Source organism: Crinia signifera, chromosome 5 (genome assembly GCF_055691185.1).
Source record: "Crinia signifera chromosome 5, ASM5569118v1, whole genome shotgun sequence".
Taxonomy (NCBI): domain Eukaryota; kingdom Metazoa; phylum Chordata; class Amphibia; order Anura; family Myobatrachidae; genus Crinia; species Crinia signifera.
In genome coordinates this window covers 9,621,600-9,637,946 of record NC_139221.1, presented here as the reverse complement: position 1 = coordinate 9,637,946, position 16,347 = coordinate 9,621,600, and the positions used below count along the sequence as shown (strand labels likewise).

Here is a 16,347-nt window from a genome sequence, read left to right as displayed (position 1 = left end):
GGGGGACAGGGGTGACACGGGGGGGAGGGGGGCTGGCACTGAGGGGAAGGGGGACAGGACTGACACTGAGGGGAAGGGGGACAGGGCTGACACTGAGGGGAAGGGGGACAGGGCTGACACTGATCGGAAGGGGGACAGGGCTGATACAGGGGGAGGGCTGACACTGAGGGGAAGGGGGGCAGGGCTGACACTGAGGGGAAGGGGGACAGGGCTGACACTGAGGGGAAGGGGGACAGGGTTGACACTGAGGGGAAGGGGGACAGGGCTGACACTGAGGGGAAGGGGGGACAGGGCTGACACTGAGGGAAAGGGGGACAGGGCTGACACTGAGGGGAAGGGGGACAGGGTTGACACTGAGGGGAAGGGGGACAGGGCTGACACTGAGGGGAAGGGGGACAGGGTTGACACTGAGGGGAAGGGGGACAGGGCTGACACTGAGGGAAAGGGGGACAGGGCTGACACTGAGGGGAAGGGGGACAGGGCTGACACTGAGGGGAAGGGGGACAGGGCTGACACTGGGCGGAAGGAGGACAGTGCTGACACTGAGGGAAGGGGGACAGGGCTGACACTGAGGGGAAGGGGGACAGGGCTGACACTGAAGGGGACAGGGCTGACCCCCCACACTGTGCACTGCACATATAACACCCCACACCGTGCACATCACTCCCCATTCTGTGTACTGCAAATATAACACCCAATACTGTGCACATCATCCCCCACACTGTGCACTGCAAATATAACACCGTGCACATCACTCCCCACACTGTGCACTGCACATATAACCCCCCACACCGAGCACATCATCCCCCACACTGTGCACTGCACATATAACACCCAATACTGTGCACATCACCCCCACGCTGTGCACTGCAAATATAACACCCCACACCGTGCACATCATCACCCACACTGTGCACTGCAAATATAACACCCAATACTGTGCACATCACCCCCACACTGTGCACTGCAAATATACCACCCCATACCGTGCACATCACTCCCCATACTGTGTACTGTACATATAACATCCCGCACCGTGCACATCACTCCCCACACTGTGCATTGCACATATAACACCCAATACTGTGCACATCACCCCCACGCTGTGCACTGCAAATATAACACCCCACACCGTGCACATCATCCCCCACACTGTGCACTGCAAATATAACACCCCACACATCACTCCCCATACTGTGTACTGTACATATAACACACCATACTGGACACATCACTCCCCATACTGTACACTGCACATATAACACACCATACTGGACACATCACTCCCCATACTGTACACTGCACATATAACACACCATACTGGACATATCACTCCCCATACTGTACACTGCACATATAACACCCCACACCGTGCACATCACCCCCCATACTGTACACTGCACATATAACACACCATACTGGACACATCATCCCCCACACTGTGCACTGCAAATATAACACCCCACACCGTGCACATCACTCCCCATACTGTGTACTGTACATATAACACACCATACTGGACACATCACTCCCCATACTGTACACTGCACATATAACACCATACTGGACACATCACTCCCCACACTGTGTATTGCTCATCACACCCCAAACTGTGCACTGCACATATCACCCCCGACAATATGCATTGCATATATGACCCCCACATTGTGCACTGCACTCCTCACTGTGCACATCACCGCCCAACACTGTGCTCTGTACACATCACACACCCTGCACTGTGCACTGCACATATCACAACCCACACTGTGCAGATTGCACCCCACACACTGCACACATCACCCCCCCCCCCCCCACAGTGCACTGCACACCCCACCCCCACACTGCATACATCGCATCATACACTGTGCACTGGGGTGCCGGATGATGCTCCGACAGGGGGGATCCCGACTCACAGGGGCTATTCTCCCTTGTGGGTCCACAACCCCTATAGAGGGAGAATAGAACCTGTGGCGAGCATAGAGAGCCCTCAGTGAGCTTTGCGCTCGCCCCCCTGTTGGAGCCCCATACCACACCCGTGCACTGCACACATCTCCCCCACACTGTGCATTGCTCATCACATTCCCACACTGCGCACTGCACACATCACAACCCCGCACTGCACACATCACTCCCCACACTGTGCACTACACACATATCACCCCCCACACTGTGCACTGCACACATCACACCCTGCATTGTACACATCACACCCTGCATTGTACACATCTTCCCCACACTGTGCACTGCACATACAGTTAGTATCACCCCACACACTGCACATCAGAGGGACAGCAGGGACCCCGCAGATGCCGGCAGCAGATCTCCGCGTATAGTAGTAGCTAGCTGCTGCCTGAAGAAGGTCTACCCCCCCCCACCCCCAGCACACAGACCTGCCCCTGTCCCGCTCCCATAGGCTGCAGCTCCCAGCCCCGGGATTGGTCTCTGGCGCCGGTGACTTTAGCACTGAGAGTTGCAGTGTGATGGGCAGCAGCCTGGCTGCGGACTAGTGTTACTGCAGGCAGCTTGTGTGCAGCATCGGGACCCTGCCCGCATACTCCGCACAGCAGCTGCAGGTGGCTCAGTGGGACAGTGCTCTGCTGTTGCATGGCTCAGTGAGGAAGGATTGCACATTGCTCCGTGAGGACAGAGCTGCGCAACTTCTGGTCAGACATGGGCTGTGCGACCCCCCTGCTCGCCCTCCTCTGCTGCCTCATCACCCCTGTAAGTAGCCAGGTGTGGGCACTCTGATGCCAACATGTGTTACTCTGGTGCCAGTGTCTGTTACTCTAGTGCCAGTGTCTGTTACTCTCATGCCAGTGCCTGTTACTCTGGTGCAAGTGTAAATTCTGGTGTCATTCTGGTGCCAGTGTGTGTTACTATAATAGCAGTACAGTAGGTGGTACTATGATGCCAGTGTCTGTTACTCTGATGCCAGTGTGTGTTACTATAATACCAGTATGTGTTACTCTGGTGCCAGTGTCTGTTACTCTGATGCCAGTGTGTGTTACTATAATACCAGTATGTGTTACTCTGGTGCCAGTGTCTGTTACTCTGATGCCAGTATGTGTTACTCTAATACCAGTATGTGTTACTCTGATGCCAGTATGTGTTACTCTAATACCAGTATGTGTTACTCTGCTGCCAGCATGTGTTACTCTGATGCCAGTATGTGTTACTCTGCTGCCAGCATGTGTTACTCTGATGCCAGTATGTGTTACTCTGATGCCAGTATGTGTTACTCTAATGCCAGTATGTGTTACTCTAATACCTGTATGTGTTACTCTAATACCAGTATGTGTTACTCTGCTGCCAGCATGTGTTACTCTAATACCAGTATGTGTTACTCTAATACCTGTATGTGTTACTCTAATACCAGTATGTGTTACTCTGCTGTCAGTATGCGTTACTCTGATGCCAGTATGTGTTACTCTGATGCCAGTATGTGTTACTCTAATACCAGTATGTGTTACTCTGATGCCAGTATGTGTTACTCTAATACCAGTATGTGTTACTCTGATGCAAGTATGTGTAACTATAATACCAGTATGTGTTGCTCTGATGCAAGTATGTGTTACTATAATACCAGTATGTGTTACTCTGATGCAAGTATGTGTTACTATAATACCAGTATGTGTTACTCTGATGCCAGTATGTGTTACTATAATACCAGTATGTGTTACTCTGATGCAAGTATGTGTTACTCTGATGCCAGTATGTGTTACTATAATACCAGTATATGTTTCAATGGTGCCAGTATGTGTTACTCTAATACCAGTATGTGTTACTCTGATGCCAGTATGTGTTACTCTGGTTCCAGTATGTGTTACTCTAATACCAGTGTGTGTTACTCTAATACCGGTATGTGTTACTCTGCTGCCAGTATGTGTTACTCTGCTGCCAGTATGTGTTACTCTGCTGCCAGTATGTGTTACTATAATACCAGTATGCGTTACTCTGATGCCAGTATGTGTTACTCTGGTTCCAGTATGTGTTACTCTAATACCAGTATGTGTTACTCTAATACCAGTATGTGTTACTCTAATACCAGTATGTGTTACTCTGATGCCAGTATGTGTTACTCTGATGCCAGTATGTGTTACTATAATACCAGTATGCGTTACTCTGATGCCAGTATGTGTTACTCTGATGCCAGTATGTGTTACTCTGATGCCAGTATGTGTTACTCTGCTGCCAGTATGTGTTACTCTGATGCCAGTATGTGTTACTCTGTTCCTTGTATGTGTTACTCTGTTGCCATTATGTGTTGCTCTGTTACCAGTATGTGTTACTCTATTGCCAGTATGTGTTACTATGTTACCAATATTTGTTACTCTGATGCCAGTATGTGTTACTATGTTACCAGTATGTGTTATTCTGTTACCAGTATGTGTTACTCTGATGCCAGTATGTGTTACTCTGTTACCAGTATGTGTTACTCTGTTACCAGTATGTGTTACTCTGTTACCAATATGTGTTACTCTGATGCCAGTATGTGTTACTCTGTTACCAGTATGTGTTACTCTGTTACCAGTATGTGTTATTCTGTTACCAATATTTGTTACTCTGATGCCAGTATGTGACTTCTCTGTGGCACCGCTGGGAATGTTACTGTTACAGTGTAATAGGTGAATGCAGGATGGTGATGCCAGCTGCTAGCCCTGACAGTGAAGGGTATGACTGCTGGCACCTTCCAGTGACAGGGCAGTGTTGCCCGTTCTTCCTCTGCTTGCTGGGTGGCATGTGGTCTGCTGCCAGCTCTCACCTGCAAGACAAATACTCTGACTCATGTTATCTACACGGACAGCTTATATTGGAGGTAGCCAGCCAGCTGTTGTGGAACTACAAGGCTCAGCATACTTGCTCACCGTCTCGTTAGTCCTGTTTGCTGGCTGGGATACTGAGGATGAAATGATTGCTGGCATAGGAGCCAGCTCTGTGGGTACCCCAATATCTGTGCTGCCACTATCCACGTCTATGGTTGGCATATCCAGTAATATGAGTGAGCACTTGGCACCTGTAACCATACCCTGTGTTACCCCTTTATATGGCTTTGCCCAGGTGCCAGTCTTCCCCCTGCCCGCACCCCTCCTGTGGGTGCAATGCCCAGAAAGCCTGGAGCTGGCAGCATTTATTGTCCCTCAGATACCCCTGTGATCTCTGGGTGGATTATTGCACTGCTGTGGAGTGGACAAGTTGCTGTATATCTCTAGTGCACAGGTTCTCAAACTCAGTCCCCAGGACCCCACACGGAGCATGTTTTCCAGGTCTCCACACAGAATCACAAGTGAAATAATTAGCTCCATCTGTGGATCTTTTAAAATGTGTCAATGAGTAATGAATGCACCTGAGCACCTGCCGGGTGACCCCCTGCTCTAGTGCGTGCCCTATGTTGCACAACCCACTGGTGTTTTCCCCCTGCCATACCCAGGGTCAGGGGGTCCACGGCTCAGTATCTCTGGCAGCCAGCCGCTGTGTTTATCAGCCGGGAGCCTTCTGCTGGGTGATGCTGAGCGTTATCTCTCTGCTCAGCCAGCTCCTCCGATAGGCATTGGGGAGGTACCTGCCAGGGGCCCCTGCAGCAGAGGAGGTGATAGCATCTGTCATCTCTAGGAACTCGCTGCTGCCTTCTGCTCAAGCTGGAAAACAAGCGGACACTTTGGGGGGGACCCCGGCACTTGTTGCTCTGAAATGGTGAAATGCTTTCTAGGAACAGGTGTCCTCTAATTGCACAAAGCTGCTTTCAGGGCGATGGCGGGCACCCTGGTGCCGCGCAGATGAGCAGAACGCCCGCCAGCAGATTATTGCACCAACCCAACTAATAGTAACCATTCTTTCACCAGATGTTTGATTGCAAGCTCCTGGGTCCTGCAGCATACTGTACAACAGCGGCGTTGTTTTACGCCTGATTTCTGTCTCTGAAACCCCAGCACTTCTTTCCTACAGTGTAGATTGATTGCTAGCTCTCTTGCAAATAAAGACTGTGTACATGGATGGTCGTACTGTATAGGTCTGCAATAAGCAGATGGACAATGGGCCTGATTCTGGTTCACTTTCAAAAGCAAATTCTTTCTCTAATGGACAGAACCATTCAGGTGGGGCAGATGTAACATGTGCAGAGAGAGTTAGATTTGGGTGAGGTTTGTGCTTCAAACTGATATCTATATTGCAGTATAAGAATAATGCAGCCAGTATTTACCCTGCACAGAAACAAAATAACTCCCAAATGTAACTCTCTCTGCACATTTACTTCTGCCCCACCTGCAGAGCAGCATGGTTTTGTCCATAAGAGAGAGAATTTGCTTTTGCAAGTGAACCAGAATCAGGCCCAATATCCGTTCCCCTTTTCACTGCACTTTGGGGCCCAATTATCATTGATGGCGTTTGCACATTTGCAATGCAATCTGGGAGTGATAACTGCGCCCAGAATCGCATTGCAGAACGCAATCACATCACGTGAATCCTATCACCGGACACAGGCAGGTACTCGGGAAGGAGGAGGTGGGTTACCATGTCAGAGCAATGGAATCTTTAACCCTTTCAGTGATTATACATCATAATGACCTGTAATGTTCCCTTATATAGGAAATATAATCTTTTTTTTACACTTTTTTATTTGAATTTATATAACAAATGTGATCGACGCTGGGATTTTTAGTGGACATTTTGAACATCTCTCAGAGATTTTGACACTCAAAGGGTTACTCGGTGTGGATCAGCTCACAGACAATGTCTAGGTCCTACACCTCGCACTATGTCGGCGCTGACAAAATGTCGACTAGGTCAACAGTTGACACAAGCAACAGGTCTACGTTTAATTGGCAACCGGTTTTCATTTTTAAAGCCTTGTAATAAATGTACCCAGGACAGTCCAGTTTTTAGGATTTCCAGGATGAGCATATGTCACTCAATAAGTGCTTCAGTCGTTATGATTCAACCAACTCTGCTCAAGCCTGGACAGCCTTAAAACTGGGTATGGGTAAAAACCGTACCCGGACAGGACCCCCGGAATGCCGGACCGGACAGGCTCCATTCATCAATTTCTGTCATTCTGGAGCTTGTAGTGTCCAGTCTGGGGGGGGGTGTCCAGTCCGGGGGGTGTCCTGTCTGGGGGGGCATCACATAACAGCTGTCACCAGGGAGAGGAGGAGGGGGAGAATAAAGCCTCCCTGTATGGTCCGGGCATGTAGCACAAACCGGAATGGTCCGGACCACACGGGGAGGCTGTAATCTCCTCTTCCCCATGTCCCGGGTGAAAGCTATCACAGGCTGGAGAAGACACTACAAGCTCCGGAATGCAGAGTTTGATGTCCAGTCCGGCGTTCCGGGTCTTGTCCGGTTCGAGTTTTTACACCTGGACTGGCAGTGTCCCATTAATTCACAGACATCCTGCTAGTTACCTCAGGATGGGGGGGGGGGGGGGTGTTTGTGTTGCACGTTGTTTATTCAGTTATACAGAATAACGCCTGGGTTTAGTTAGATTACCCGCCGCCGCGCTCTGTAGGTCAGGGGTAATATTGTAAAGGGAACGTGAACTTCAGACGGGATTCGGATTCTGAGAGCTTCTTGTCTCGTAAACCTGCAGGGTGCACTCTCTGTATACTGCGCAGCGCTCTGCAGGGTGCCCGGACTCCTGTACACTCTCTGTATACTGTGCCGCGCTCTGCAGGGTGCCAGGACTCCTGTACACTCTCTGTATACTGCGCAGCGCTCTGCAGGGTGCCCGGACTCCTGTACACTCTCTGTATACTGTGTCGCGCTCTGCAGGGTGCCCGGACTCCTGTACACTCTCTGTATACTGCGCAGCGCTCTGCAGGGTGCCAGGTCTCCTGTACACTCTCTGTATTCTGCGCAGCGCTCTGCAGGGTGCCCGTACTCCTGTGCACTCTCTGTATACTGCGCTGTGCTCTGCAGGGTGCCAGGTCTCCTGTACACTCTCTGTATACTGTGCCGCACTCTGCAGGGTGCCAGGACTCCTGTACACTCTCTGTATACTGCACAGCGCTCTGCAGGGTGCCCGGACTCCTGTACACTCTCTATATACTGTGCCACGCTCTGCAGGATGCCAGGTCTCCTGTACACTCTCTGTATACTGCGCAGCGCTCTGCAGGGTGCCCGGACTCCTGTACACTCTCTGTATACTGTGCCGCGCTCTGCAGGGTGCCAGGACTCCTGTACACTCTCTGTATACTGCGCAGCACTCTGCAGGGTGCCCGGACTCCTGTACACTCTCTGTATACTGTGTCGCGCTCTGCAGGGTGCCCGGACTCCTGTACACTCTCTGTATACTGCGCAGCACTCTGCAGGGTGCCCGTACTCCTGTACACTCTCTGTATACTGCGCAGCGCTCTGCAGGGTGCCAGGTCTCCTGTACACTCTCTGTATTCTGCGCAGCGCTCTGCAGGGTGCCCGTACTCCTGTGCACTCTCTGTATACTGCGCTGTGCTCTGCAGGGTGCCAGGTCTCCTGTACACTCTCTGTATACTGTGCCGCACTCTGCAGGGTGCCAGGACTCCTGTACACTCTCTGTATACTGCACAGCGCTCTGCAGGGTGCCCGGACTCCTGTACACTCTCTATATACTGTGCCACGCTCTGCAGGATGCCAGGTCTCCTGTACACTCTCTGTATACTGCGCCGCGCTCTGCAGGGTGCCCGGACTCCTGTACACTCTCTGTATACTGTGCCGCGCTCTGCAGGGTGCCAGGTCTCCTGTACACTCTCTGTATACTGCGCCACGCTCTGCAGGGTGCCCGGACTCCTGTACACTCTCTGTATACTGTGCCGCGCTCTGCAGGGTGCCAGGACTCCTGTACACTCTCTGTATACTGCGCCGCGCTCTGCAGGGTGCCAGGACTCCTGTACACTCTCTGTATACTGCGCAGCGCTCTGCAGGGTGCCCGGACTCCTGTGCACTCTCTGTATACTGTGCCGCGCTCTGCAGGGTGCCAGGTCTCCTGTACACTCTCTGTATACTGCGCAGCGCTCTGCAGGGTGCCAGGTCTCCTGTACACTCTCTGTATACTGCGCAGCGCTCTGCAGGGTGCCCGGACTCCTGTGCACTCTCTGTATACTGTGCCGCGCTCTGCAGGGTGCCAGGTCTCCTGTACACTCTCTGTATACTGCGCAGCGCTCTGCAGGGTGCCAGGACTCCTGTACACTCTCTGTATACTGTGCCGCGCTCTGCAGGGTGCCAGGACTCCTGTACACTCTCTGTATACTGCACAGCGCTCTGCAGGGTGCCCGGACTCCTGTACACTCTCTGTATACTGTGCCACGCTCTGCAGGGTGCCAGGTCTCCTGTACACTCTCTGTATACTGCGCAGTGCTCTGCAGGGTGCCAGGACTCCTGTACACTCTCTGTATACTGCGCCACGCTCTGCAGGGTGCCCGGACTCCTGTACACTCTCTGTATACTGTGCCGCGCTCTGCAGGGTGCCAGGACTCCTGTACACTCTCTGTATACTGCGCCGCGCTCTGCAGGGTGCCAGGACTCCTGTACACTCTCTGTATACTGCGCAGCGCTCTGCAGGGTGCCCGGACTCCTGTGCACTCTCTGTATACTGTGCCACGCTCTGCAGGGCGCCAGGTCTCCTGTACACTCTCTGTATACTGCGCCGCGCTCTGCTGGGTGCCCGGACTCCTGTACACTCTCTGTATACTGTGCCGCGCTCTGCAGGGTGCCAGGTCTCCTGTACACTCTCTGTATACTGCGCCACGCTCTGCAGGGTGCCCGGACTCCTGTACACTCTCTGTATACTGCGCCGCGCTCTGCAGGGTGCCAGGACTCCTGTACACTCTCTGTATACTGCGCAGCGCTCTGCAGGGTGCCAGGACTCCTGTACACTCTCTGTATACTGCGCAGCGCTCTGCAGGGTGCCCGGACTCCTGTGCACTCTCTGTATACTGTGCCGCGCTCTGCAGGGTGCCAGGTCTCCTGTACACTCTCTATATACTGCGCAGCGCTCTGCAGGGTGCCAGGTCTCCTGTACACTCTCTGTATACTGCGCAGCGCTCTGCAGGGTGCCAGGACTCCTGTACACTCTCTGTATACTGTGCCACGCTCTGCAGGGTGCCAGGTCTCCTGTACACTCTCTGTATACTGCGCAGTGCTCTGCAGGGTGCCAGGACTCCTGTACACTCTCTGTATACTGCGCAGTGCTCTGCTGGGTGCCGGGACTCCTGTACACTCTGTATACTGCGCCACGCTCTGCAGGGTGCCCGGACTCCTGTACACTCTCTGTATACTGTGCTGCGTTCTGCAGGGTGCCAGGTCTCCTGTACACTCTCTGTATACTGTGCCACGCTCTGCAGGGTGCCAGGACTCCTGTACACTCTCTGTATACTGTGCCGCGCTCTGCAGGGTGCCAGGAATCCTGTACACTCTCTGTATACTACACAGCGCTCTGCAGGGTGCCAGGTCTCCTGTACACTCTCTGTATACTGCGCAGCGCTCTGCATGGTGCCAGGTCTCCTGTACACTCTCTGTATACTGTGCAGCGCTCTGCAGGGTGCCAGGACTCCTGTAAACTCTCTGTATACTGCGCAGCACTCTGCAGGGTGCCAGGACTCCTGTACACTCTCTGTATACTGCGCAGTGCTCTGCAGGGTGCCAGGTCTCCTGTACACTCTCTGTATACTATGCTGCGCTCTGCAGGGTGCCGGGACTCCTGTACACTCTCTGTATACTGCACAGCGCTCTGCAGGATGCCCGGACTCCTGTACACTCTCTGTATACTGCGCAGCGCTCTTCATTGTGCCAGGTCTCCTGTACACTCTCTGTATACTGCACAGCGCTCTGCAGGGTGCCAGGACTCCTGTTCACTCTCTGTATACTGCGCAGCGCTCTTCAGGGTGCCAGGTCTCCTGTACACTCTCTGTATACTGCACAGCGCTCTGCAGGGTGCCCGGACTCCTGTACACTCTCTGTATACTGCGCAGCGCTCTTCAGGGTGCCAGGTCTTCTGTACACTGTCTGTGTACTGCACAGTGCTCTGCAGGGTGCCCGGACTCCTGTACACTCTCTGTATACTGTGCCGCACTCTGCAGGGTGCCAGGTGTCTTGTACACTCTCTGTATACTACACAGCGCTCTGCAGGGTGCCAGGACTCCTGTGCATTCTCTGTATACTACACAGCGCTCTACAGGGTGCCCGGACTCCTGTACACTCTCTGTATACTGCACAGCGCTCTGCAGGGTGCCAGGTCTCCTGGATACTCTCTGTATACTGCACAGTGCTCTGCAGGGTGCCCGGACTCCTGTACACTCTCTGTATACTGTGCCACGCTCTGCAGGGTGCATGTCTCCTGTACACTCTCTGTATACTGCGCTGTGCTCTGCAGGGTGCCCGGACTCCTGTACACTCTCTGTATACTGCGCAGCGCTCTGCAGGGTGCCCGGACTCCTGTACACTCTCCGTATACTACACAGCGCTCTGCAGGGTGCCAGGACTCCTGTACACTCTCTGTATACTACACAGCGCTCTGCAGGGTGCCAGGTCTCCTGTACACTCTCTGTATATCGCTCAGCGCTCTGCAGGGTGCCCGGACTCCTGTACACTCTCTGTATACTACACAGCGCTCTGCAGGGTGCCAGGTCTTCTGTACACTCTCTATATACTACACAGCGCTCTGCAGGGTGCCAGGACTCCTGTATACTCTCTGTATACTACACAGCGCTCTGCAGGGTGCCAGGTCTCCTGTACACTCTCTGTATACTGTGCCGCGCTCTGCAGGGTGCCCGGACTCCTGTACACTCTCTGTATACTGTGCCGCGCTCTGCAGGGTGCCTGGACTCCTGTACACTCTCTGTATACTGCGCTGTGCTCTGCAGGGTGCCCGGACTCCTGTACACTCTCTGTATGCTGCACAGCGCTCTGCAGGGTGCCAGGACTCCTGTACACTCTCCGTATACTGCACAGCGCTCTGCAGGGTGCCAGGACTCCTGTACACTCTCTGTATACCGCACAGCGCTCTGCAGGGTGCCAGGACTCCTGTACACTCTCTGTATACTGCGCAGCGCTCTGCAGGGTGCCAGGACTCCTGTACACTCTCTGTATACTGCGCAGTGCTCTGCAGGGTGCCCGGACTCCTGTACACTCTCTGTATACTGCGCAGTGCTCTGCAGGGTGCCCGGACTCTTGTACACTCTTTGTATACTGTGCTGCGCTCTGCAGGGTGCCAGGTCTCCTGTACACTCTCTGTATACTGCACAGCGCTCTGCAGGGTGCCCAGACTCCTGTACACTCTATGTATACTGCATAGTGCTCTGCAGGGTGCCCGACTCCTGTACACTCTTTGTATACTGTGCTGCGCTCTGCAGGGTGCCAGGACTCCTGTACACTCTCTGTATATTGCGCAGCGCTCTGCAGGGTGCCCGACTCCTGTACACTCTCTGTATATTGCGCAGCGCTCTGCAGGGTGCCAGGTCTCCTGTACACTCTGTATACTGTGCAGCACTCTGCAGGGTGCAGGTCTCCTGTACACTCTCTGTATACTGCGCAGCGCTCTGCAGGGTGCCCGGACTCCTGTACACTCTCTGTATACTGCGCAGCACTCTGCAGGGTGCCCGGACTCCTGTTCACTCTCTGTATACTGTGCCGCGCTCTGCAGGGTGCCCGGACTCCTGTTCACTCTCTGTATACTGTGCTGCGTTCTGCTGGGTGCCCGGACTCCTGTACACTCTCTGTATACTGTGCTGCGTTCTGCAGAGTGCAGGACTCCTGTACACTCTCTGTATACTGTGCTGCGCTCTGCAGGGTGCCCGGACTCCTGTACACTCTCTGTATACTGCTCAGCGCTCTGCAGGGTGCCCGGACTCCTGTACACACTCTGTATACCGCGCAGCGCTCTGCAGGGTGCCCGGACTCCTGTACACTCTCTGTATACTGTGCCGCGCTCTGCAGGGTGCCCGGACTCCTGTACACTCTCTGTATACTGCTCAGCGCTCTGCAGGGTGCCCGGACTCCTGTACACTCTCTGTATACTGCGCAGCGCTCTGCAGGGTGCCAGGACTCCTGTACACTCTCTGTATACTGTGCCGCGCTCTGCAGGGTGCCCGGACTCCTGTACACTCTCTGTATACTGTGCCGCGCTCTGCAGGGTGCCAGGACTCCTGTACACTCTCTGTATACTGTGCTGCGCTCTGCAGGGTGCCCGGACTCCTGTACACTCTCTGTATACTGCTCAGCGCTCTGCAGGGTGCCCGGACTCCTGTACACACTCTGTATACCGCGCAGCGCTCTGCAGGGATGGATGTTGACACACGCCGGTTTATAGGCTGCAGTGTGTAATGTACATAGTTATACAGCGTGGACGCTGCATTCTTCCCAAACCACTTACAAGACCAGTCTGCAGCCGGATGGCCTCCGCCGTTGTAATATACAGTTATTGCGTCATCTTCAGTCCTGTATGTAATTATCCTGATATCTGACTGCAGCAGCTTGCAGGGAAGTGCCCAATTAAAGGAAGGAATAGATCCTGCCAATATCCTGGAGCTGTTTGTGGGTGGGATGTTCTAACTAAAGGGTAAATGTCCGTGTTCAGGATTTGGTCGCATTCCCGTTGCTGAGAGTAGTTGGCGAAACCCTATAGAATCCTATGGGCTTTTTCCTCATTGTGCACTGAAAGGGATTCAATTAGATCCCTCCCAGAGCCCCTTGCAGCAGTGATGTCACTGCACATGTGCAGAGTGACTCCCGGGGGTCCCAACCCAGAAGCAGAGTCACCGGCGCTGATTGCCGGTTAATGATTGATAATTATTCAGATTTTCCAGTGTCATGTGACTGCCATGGTAACCACAGTTATGTAGCAGGATGTAGTTTGCAGAGAGTCTTTGGACTGCCTCTCTGAGCTCTGAGTTCACTGTGACATCATCACTTTGCTTCTTAAAAGGGACACTGAAGCTTGCTAGGGCTTCCCAATGCTGCTGAAGTCGGCTACAGATCACGGATGTTCCTCATTTATCCTTTAAGCCCCATACACATTATGCGACGGGGGCCACAGGCCAATATACAGATGTAGCTAGCTATCTATCCTGCCTATTGCGGTCTGATGGCTTTGTTTCAGCTTTGCGCAACATGGCTAGCGTGGCATTTGGCTTTGCGATGAGTGTAATGCTTACGTTTATCCACCAGATGTCGCTTTTGAAAATCACCAGTGTGCATGTGTGATGTCTATCAAATGCAGTACAGTAATATAGTCCAAGAAATACAGTATTGTATGTTAAATGCAGTACAGTAATACAGTCCAAGAACTACAGTATTGTATGTTGAATGCAGTACAGTAATATAGTCCAAGAATTACAGTATTGTATGTTAAATGCAGTACAGTATTATAGTCCAAGAACTACGTTACTGTATGTTAAAAACAGTACAGTAATATAGTTCTAGAGCTACTTCACTGTATGTTACTGTATGTTAAATGCAGTACAGAAATATAGTCCGAGAACTACAATATTGTATGTTAAATGCAGTACTGTAATATAATCCAAGAACTACTTTACTGTATGTTACTGTATGTTAAATGCAGTACAGTGCAATAGTCCAAGAACTACTTTACTGTATGTTAAAAACAGTACAGAAATATAGTTAGAGAACTACTTCACTGTATGTAACTGTATGTTAACGTATGTTAAATGCTGTATAGTATTATAGATCAAGAACTACTTCACTGTATGTTACTGTATGTTAAATGCAGTACAGTAATATATTGTAAGTAATATAGTTCAAGCATCATTAATTAAAAAAGTGGAAGCGAAGGCGGTCTGTGAATGGCGATGGCGCTGCACATACTGTACTGTATCTATTCCCGGCACTGTACGACTAGTGGAGCAGTGTAATTACATGCTTACGCCATAGTACGCCTTCGTGGCTACATCTGTATTTAAGGGACAATATTGGTTACTCAGGCTGGAACACACTTACCTGGTAATCAGTGTAATTAGGTGATCACTGGGGATGTGCGCACAGGCAGCTGATGGCGTCACTGGCCCCTCCCTCCCAACGGCCAGGGAACGCTGTGTGTTCTGGGCCACTCCCAGAGAATGCTGGGTTACTGCCCCCAATCACCCAAAGTTCCAACCAATCAGCTCCTGTCACTTTTCAAACAAATGACACCATGGTCACTAAGTCGACAAGCATTTGGTTGACACCACTAGGTCGACATGACTGAAGGTCAACATGCAGGAAAGTCGACATGACTAAGGGTAGACATGGGTTAGGTTGACATGGTCATTGGGTCGACACAAGCATTAGGTCGACATGGGGAAGGTCGACAGTCAAAAGGTCGACATGGTTTTTTTCAACTCAACATGTCCTGACAGGCGGTATTTCATGCTACTAGGGCGTGGTGGGAGAATACAATAGTGTGCCGAGTGCAGCGAGCCATGCGCGAGGAGGCGGTGCTATGGTTCAGTGTCCATGTCAACTGTGTTGACATTCGGGACAAAATGTAGAAAAACCCCATGTCGACCTTTTGACTGTCGACCTTCCCCATGTCGACCTAATGACCCTGTCGACCTTCAGTCATGTCGACCTTCCTGCATGTCAACCTTCCTGCGTGTCGACCTAGTGGTGTCAACCTAATGCTTGCCAACCTAGTTCATTCCAATGATCCATACCCGTTAGGAGCTGATTGACTGGTACTTTATCTTAATGCTTGCTGCAAAATGTTTCATACTTGTTGCAGAGGCTTACATGCTGATTGTCAGGTGTTTCACGCTCATTGCTAGGTGTTTCATGCTTGTTGGCGAGGCTTACATGCTCATTGTCAGGTGTTTCACGCTCATTGCTAGGTGTTTCATGCTTGTTGGCGAGGCTTACATGCTCATTTCTAGGTGTTTCATGCTTGTTGCCGAGGCTTACATGCTCATTGTCAGGTGTTTCACTTTCATTGCTAGGTGTTTCATGCTTGTTGCCGAGGCTTACATGCTCATTGTCAGGTGTTTCACGCTCATTGTAAGCTTTTTATGTTGTTGCCGAGCCTTACATGCTCATTGTCAGATGTTTCACGCTCGTTACTAGGTGTTTCATGCCTGTTGCCGAGGCTTACATGCTCATTGTCTGGTGTTTCAGGCTCATTTCTAGGTGTTTCATGCTTGTTGCCGAGGCTTACATGCTCATTGTCTGGTGTTTCACTCTCGTTGCTAGGTGTTTCATGCTTGTTGCCGAGGCTTACATGCTCATTGTCCGGTGTTTAACTCTCGTTGCTAGGTGTTTCATGCTTGTTGCCGAGGCTTACATGCTCATTGTCCGGTGTTTCACGCTTGTTGCCTGGTGTTTCACGCTTGTTGCCAGGTGTTTCATGCTCATTGCCAGGGGTTACAATCTTGTTCCAGGATACATACTCGTGGC

At 51.9% G+C, this 16,347-nt stretch overlaps 1 protein-coding gene across 1 annotated transcript in view; it reads left to right on the top strand.

Annotated features, from left to right (window-relative positions):
• The first annotated feature begins 2,481 nt into the window (after positions 1–2,481).
• Positions 2,482–16,347, top strand: part of VIPR1 (vasoactive intestinal peptide receptor 1) — a 182,186-nt gene continuing 168,320 nt past the window's right edge. The window contains exon 1 of the mRNA XM_083186663.1: positions 2,482–2,721. Within this exon, the coding sequence (XP_083042789.1) occupies positions 2,671–2,721 (51 nt within the window). The 5' untranslated portion in view covers positions 2,482–2,670. The remainder of the gene's footprint in view (positions 2,722–16,347) is intronic.